This window comes from Octodon degus, unplaced genomic scaffold (assembly GCF_000260255.1).
Source record: "Octodon degus isolate 3935 unplaced genomic scaffold, OctDeg1.0 scaffold00197, whole genome shotgun sequence".
Lineage (NCBI taxonomy): Eukaryota > Metazoa > Chordata > Mammalia > Rodentia > Octodontidae > Octodon > Octodon degus.
The window spans coordinates 325,254-331,601 of NW_004524773.1; the positions used below are offsets into that span (position 1 = coordinate 325,254).

Genomic DNA, 6,348 nt, shown 5'->3' on the forward strand with positions numbered 1-6,348 from the left:
TTTTTTTGCACTGGGGATCAAACTTAGGACCTTGCACTTGCCAGAAAGGCACTTATGCCACTGAACTATCTGGCTGCGGATCCTATCTAAAGTCAAGGGACAGTATGGGAGCAATGGGGGAATGGGCTTCCTGGAGCATGCAGAACCAGCCCAGAGGGCAAGTCCAGCACATTGCCAAGTTCCTCAAAGTGGGTCCCAATGTGGGTACAGAAAATATAGCCCTGGGCTTTCTTATCTGCAGCTCTGAGATCTTAGGATCTCTGAAAACTCAGAGTTCGGACTTCCTTTCCCCTGTAAGTTTAGTGCAAAATCACTTGGCAGCCAAAGCTGACCTGAACTAATGAGAGGCTATTTATAGCCTTTATTTATTCCACTTAGTTAAGTATTCATTCACTTTGCTGCAGAAACGTTAATGAGTTTGACAGTGGGGTTATGCCCGGACCCCGCGGGGTGGTCAGGAGACAGTGGGGGTGCTTATTTACTGTCTGCTCTGCTCGCGCTGCCCAGCTCCTGCCCCGAGGAGCTCCGAGGAGGGGCGCAGACTGCGTGGCCACCACTCTTCCCCTAAATTAGCTCACTGAGTCTTTTCCACAGCACAGTGGGCACTGCTGTCACCTTGCACTTTCCAGTTGAGGAAACTGAGAGACAGAGAGGTGACGTGACCTGCCCAAGATCGCAGCCAGGAAAGAGCAGAAGCAGGAGCTTCCCCTCTGTGGGTCTCAGCTCTGAGGCCCGCAGTCACTGCTGCACGGCATCCCAAGCTTTGGCGCTGACTCGCAGCTCTTGTTCTCTAGAGTAATGCGTGGATCAGAGACCATGAGGACGGTGGGTCTGTGCATCTGGGGACCCCGGGTCCATCCAGTGGGGGCCTGGCTTCCCAGAGTGGGGACAACTCCAGTGACCAAGGTGAGAAATTGGGGAAGCAGTGGAGCAAGTTGATAAGGCTTGAGGTTAGATCTTGAGTGGGACTGGCAGACGGCGTGGACCGTGAGGGCAGGGCCACGGGTGAGGGTGCTGGACCCCGTGGTGCCCACTCTTTGCCATCCACCGGTGCAGTGTGCCTGTGTCCCCCTCCAGGAGACGGGCTGGACACAAGCGTGGCCTCGCCCAGTTCTGGGGGAGAAGACGAGGAGCTGGATCAGGAGCGGCGGCGGAACAAGAAGCGAGGCATCTTTCCCAAAGTGGCCACCAACATCATGCGGGCCTGGCTGTTCCAGCACCTGTCGGTGAGTCCTGCTGCCTGGGGACATGGGCACAGCGGTGGCAGAACCACAAAACCAAGCAGGGAGGGACCCAGAGTCCATACTGGAGGGTGACAGTGGGAAGACGTGCGTGGGCAGGGACGGCAGAACAGAGCCTAGCCTCCTCCGAGTGCAGAGTGCTGCTTGGGGACCCGCAGTTGTTCAGTCCTTCCCACAGCCCGGGGACCACTTATCCACACACTGGGGAGGGAGGGTCTGTGTCTATCCAGATTGGTTAGGGGATTCGCTCAAGCCACACAGGCAGACAAGAATTCAGACACAGGCAATCAGGCCTTAACCACTGCACCACACTGCCTCCTACAGAGGCCAGAAAATAGACAGAGAGGCCGAAAAAGAGAAAGGACATAGATGGAGAGGAGCTGGTCAGTACAAGACAGAGACATAGCTGGCTGTGTCTCGGTAACTCCAGCACTTTGGGAGGCTGAGGCAGGAGGACTGCAAGTTTGAGCTCAGCCTGGGTGACTTATCAAGACCCTGTCTCAAATAGAAAAAAATAAATAAAGTTGGAGATGTAGCCTGATATGAAAGACCTGGGTTCAATTCCCAGTACTGGATAAGCCGGAGGTGCAGCCAGGACAGGAGCCTCCAGGCTGCCCTCTCCTCGCCCCTCCCGGTCGAGTCACCCAGTCTCTGGAAGAGGCGAGGCGGAGTCACTGCCTTGGGGCCTAGACGGGTGACTCTTGTGGTGGCCGCAGCACCCATACCCCTCCGAGGAGCAGAAGAAGCAGCTGGCGCAGGACACCGGGCTCACCATCTTGCAAGTGAACAACTGGTGAGTGGCGGGCGGGGGCGCTGTCCGCGGTGCTGACGCCGCGCCGCGCCCTCCGCACCGCTCCGACTCCGCCACCTCCTCAGGTTCATCAATGCGCGAAGACGCATCGTGCAGCCCATGATCGACCAGTCCAACCGCACAGGTAGGGGGCGGGGGGGGCCGCGGCGCTGAGCCTGGCCTGGCGGACCAAGCCTGGGGGTTCAGTATGCGCCCCACCCCTTCGCAGGACAGGGTGCAGCATTCAGTCCCGAGGGCCAGCCGGTGGCAGGCTATGCGGAGACCCAGCCGCATGTGACTGTCCGACCGCCGGGTAAGCTCTGCCCCTCCGCTGGGCTCCGCCCCCAATGGGTCGCCCGCCCCACAGCCGGCCGCCTCTCAACTTGTCCCATCTTCAGATTCGGTTCATGAATAATAAACATCTCATTTGGGTGTGGAGAACAAACTGAAGATGCTGAGGCCATTTGCCTGGTCCCCACCCTTTCCTTACAAAGCTCACTTCCGGGCTCAACACACATTAGTTGTCTCTGTCTTTTCCTTTTCCTTTTTCTATTTTTTTTGGTACTGGAATGAGCATGCTAAGCACACGCTCTGCCACTTAACTACACCCTAGACCTGACTTTTTTTTAGATAGCATCTTCTCACTATGTAGTTTAGACTGGTCTTAAACTCCTGTGTAGCCCAGGCTAGAGATCCCCCTGCCTCAGCCCCAAAAGTGCTGAGGTTACAGGCATATGCTAGCACACCCAGAACCCCTCCTTATTTTGAAACGGTCTCACTATGTTGCCTAGGCAGGTCTCTGGCTTCCAGGCACAAGTAATCCTCCTACCTCAGCCCTCCTCAGCCTTCCCAATAACTGCAAGCATCATTGTACTAGGTTTCCACTATTCGTTAAAATATGACTTGGTCTACCATGTTAGAGCAAAGGGTTGTGGGAAGGGGTGGAAGGGACTCAGGGACACTGTGGGCGGGAGGACCCACTAACCCTACTCTTTTGTCTTCCAGGCTCAGTGGGGATGAGTCTAAACTTGGAAGGAGAGTGGCATTACCTATAGAGACTGCAGTCAGGAGAAGCGTGAGTGGCCCTGGCCATGGTCTTGTGCACCTCACATACCTTCCTAGATCTCCCAACTCCACAGCGGGCCTGGGTCCTTGAAAGGAAGGTTCTGCAAGACTCGGTGGGAAGATGATTCACCTGCCTGTCCATCTATCCATCCATCCATCCATCCATCCATCCATCTACCCACCCATCTATCCTATCTATCCACCTACCTACCCATCCATCCACCCATTCATCTACCTATGTGTCCATCCACCCACCTTCCCACCTACCCATCCATCTATCCTTTGATCTAGCCACCCCTCCATTCATCCACCCATCAACCCACCCATCCATCTATCCATCCATGCACATCTATTTACCCACCCATCCATCTATCCTTCCATCAACCCACCTACCCATCCATCCATCCACACACCCACCTTCCCATCCATCCATCCTTCAATCTAGCCACCTCTCCATCCACCCATCCACCATTTACCCACCTGCCCATCCATCTATCCTCCCATCTGCCCACCCACTCATCCATCTATCCACCCACTTGTCTGAGAAGTAGACATCAGAAACCAGGGACAATCCAGGGCCCCAGTTTAAACAATAAGCATAGCCTGCCTGTCACCACCGGGGTAGCAAGAAGATCACTTAGAGGACTTGGTTTCCAAATGAGTCACTGGAGTATGCGTAGGAGTATGCTGGGCAGAAGTGGGGGTGAAGGTAGTGAGGCAATCATTTGTTCTGTGTCTCAGAGATAAGCCCAAGAGGGAGAGATTAGTCTATTTTCATTTTACAGATAAGAAAACTGAAGAAGTCACTTGAGAGAAGTTGCTTGTGCAGGCTCACCCTGCTAGGAACAGCAGAGGGAACAGCATGTGCCAAAGGCTGAGGCGGGGAGGCAGCTTCAGCCCTGAGCTTTTTTTTAGCACATCTGCTCCTGAAGCGAGCAGCAGGAGTTGCTAGGTCCAGATCAGATCATGACTCTCCCTGGATTAAACCTTCTGTAGCTCCCTACTATCTTCTGGGCAGAGGCCAAACTCCTTATCGCAGTGTCCAGCCACCGATGGACCCCGTATACATCCGAGACCTCTATGCCCAGCAGTGACCAAGACAGCCCAGCCCTGCCCGTAGGGCTGTCAGTGTGGTGGGGGACAGACCTGTCCACAGACAGCAGTGGCCCAGGGCAGGCAGTACTGCAGAGTGGTGGTCCAGGAGCCCACAGGACCCACCGGACCCAGGCCAGGAGGAAGGTTGGGGGCACTTCCTGGAGGAGTGGGGAGTCTCACCCAGACCATGTAATTCAGAGAATGCAGTCTTCCAGCAGCAGGCACAGAACCTGCAAAGGCACTTAGGTGGCTGCGGGCCCCTCCCCTGCACAGGAGAACCTGGGCTGGGCCAGGCAGGGGGGCCGAGTGGCAGGCAGAGCTCAGGAGGGGCCGGCCGCATAGCTCGGCCAATTAAAGCTTCTGCTTAGGCAAAGCACAGAGGCTGAGGTTTGATCCCCTGTGTGCCATGTGCTGGCCCTGCCTCCAGGGTGTGCTGAGACTGGGAGTGGTAGTGTGCGCCTGTAATCCCAGCTCTTGGGAGGCTGAAAACAGGAGGATCACTACAAGTCCGATCTGTGTAGTGAGACCCTGTGCTAAATAGAAGGAAAAAAAAAGCTTTCAGTACTATTTGGGCCAGCCAAATAGCTCAACAGATTAAAGTGACTGCAAGCAGGCACAAGGGCCAGGGGTTCGATCCCCAGGCCTGCCATGCCGGCTCTGCCCCCGGGGCACACTGAGATGGCAATTGAGACTGGGCGTGGTTGGGGCCAGGGAGATGGCGCAGTGGAATAAGTGCTTCCCTGGAAGGTGCAAGGGCCTGAGTTCAATCCCCAGTTCCGTCCCACCAGAGAGGGAGAGGGAGAGGGAGAGGGAGAGGGAGAGACTGCACCTGTAATCCCAGCTCTTGGGAAGCTGTAAACAGGCGGATCACTACGAGTCAGATCTAGTAAGACCCTGAACACCCTGTAGACCCTTCCCTAAAAAATAAAAAATAAAAGAGCTCGGGATATCTAGAAATGAGCACGGCTGAGCCCTAGGGCCCTGGGGCCTGAGCGGGAAGAAAACACTGGCAGGGATAACAGTGGCTGGGGCTGAGCGGCAGGTGGCCTCTGGAGTCCACAGTGGTGGGGACTTCTCACCCTCAAGCCTCTCTTCCCTCCCCTCATCACTCTTCCACTCTGCCTCCATCACTCCTTGCATCTCTGTCTCCGTCTCCTTTCTTTAGGAGCTAGGATTGACTGTGAAGCCTCCACACAGAGCTACATTCCCAGCCTGTCTCTGTCTCTCTCTAGCTCTCTTTTTATTGTGAGATAGGGTCTTGCTAAGTTACCCAGGCTGAGCCTCAGCCTCCCGAGTGCCGGGAAGACAGGCGGGTGCCTGAGCCAGCTCCTCCATGCTGTGGGTCTCTGCTTGCCTCCACTCTTTGTTCCCTCCTGTCCCCTCTAATTCTCTCCCTTCTCATTCTGCAGCTCTCTGCAGCCATCTGCCCTTGTCCCTCTGCCTCTCCCGTGCCTCTTGCAGCCTCTTGCAGTCCCTTCCCAGGGCTCCCCTCTGTGCATCCCTGTCACTTCGGGGCCCCCTCCCTGCTGATCCACCCCTCCTTCCTCACCACAGACCTTGCCTCTGGACAGTGACCACCAGCCGGCACGTGCTCAGTCCCCACGGGCCCTGGGCTCCAGGACTCCAGCCCTCCGGGCCCCTCTGCTCAACGCCTACCTCCCTGGGGCCCTGGGACACAAGGACATGAGTATCCACCTGGGGTCTTTCAAGGACAGAGACTCAGACCCAGCCCTGCCCCTGACCTCTGTCTGTCGGGCCAGGCCTGTCTGCAGATGCCAGTGGCTTGGGGCCCAAGCTGTGGGACAGAGAAGACACTGGGGGCGGACAGGGACCAAGGAGAAGGAGAGTCACCCAGATCTGACATTTGGGGAGACTCATTCTCCCACCCCACTCCCCTTCTCTCTTCCCCACCTCCCTTCCCTGCTGTCTTCTACCTTTTTTAATGATAAAAATCGTAAAAGTGAAAATCCACCAGTTAGAGTTCTTGCATCTCTTCCAAGAGTTCATTGAAGCCCAAGAACCACAAATAGTAACAATCACCAACAGTCTGTAGCCTCCTCTCTGCCCGGGCACCCTTGTGTGTCATTTAGTTAGTGCTGTGTCACAAAAGCTGCCCTAAAACTGCCAAATGTCAGCTGTTTCTAACCTCATGGTGTT

At 55.7% G+C, this 6,348-nt stretch overlaps 1 protein-coding gene across 2 annotated transcripts in view; it reads left to right on the forward strand.

Annotated features, from left to right (window-relative positions):
- Window positions 1-6,140, forward strand: part of Meis3 (Meis homeobox 3) — an 11,603-nt gene extending 5,463 nt beyond the window's left edge. For both annotated transcript variants that reach the window (XM_004644270.2, XM_004644272.2), the window contains exons 7-13: window positions 795-906; window positions 1,078-1,226; window positions 1,958-2,034; window positions 2,118-2,176; window positions 2,261-2,344; window positions 3,037-3,106; window positions 5,746-6,140. In XM_004644270.2, the coding sequence (XP_004644327.1) occupies window positions 795-906; window positions 1,078-1,226; window positions 1,958-2,034; window positions 2,118-2,176; window positions 2,261-2,344; window positions 3,037-3,086 (531 nt within the window). In that variant the 3' untranslated portion in view covers window positions 3,087-3,106; window positions 5,746-6,140. The remainder of the gene's footprint in view (window positions 1-794; window positions 907-1,077; window positions 1,227-1,957; window positions 2,035-2,117; window positions 2,177-2,260; window positions 2,345-3,036; window positions 3,107-5,745) is intronic.
- The last annotated feature ends 208 nt before the right edge of the window (window positions 6,141-6,348 follow it).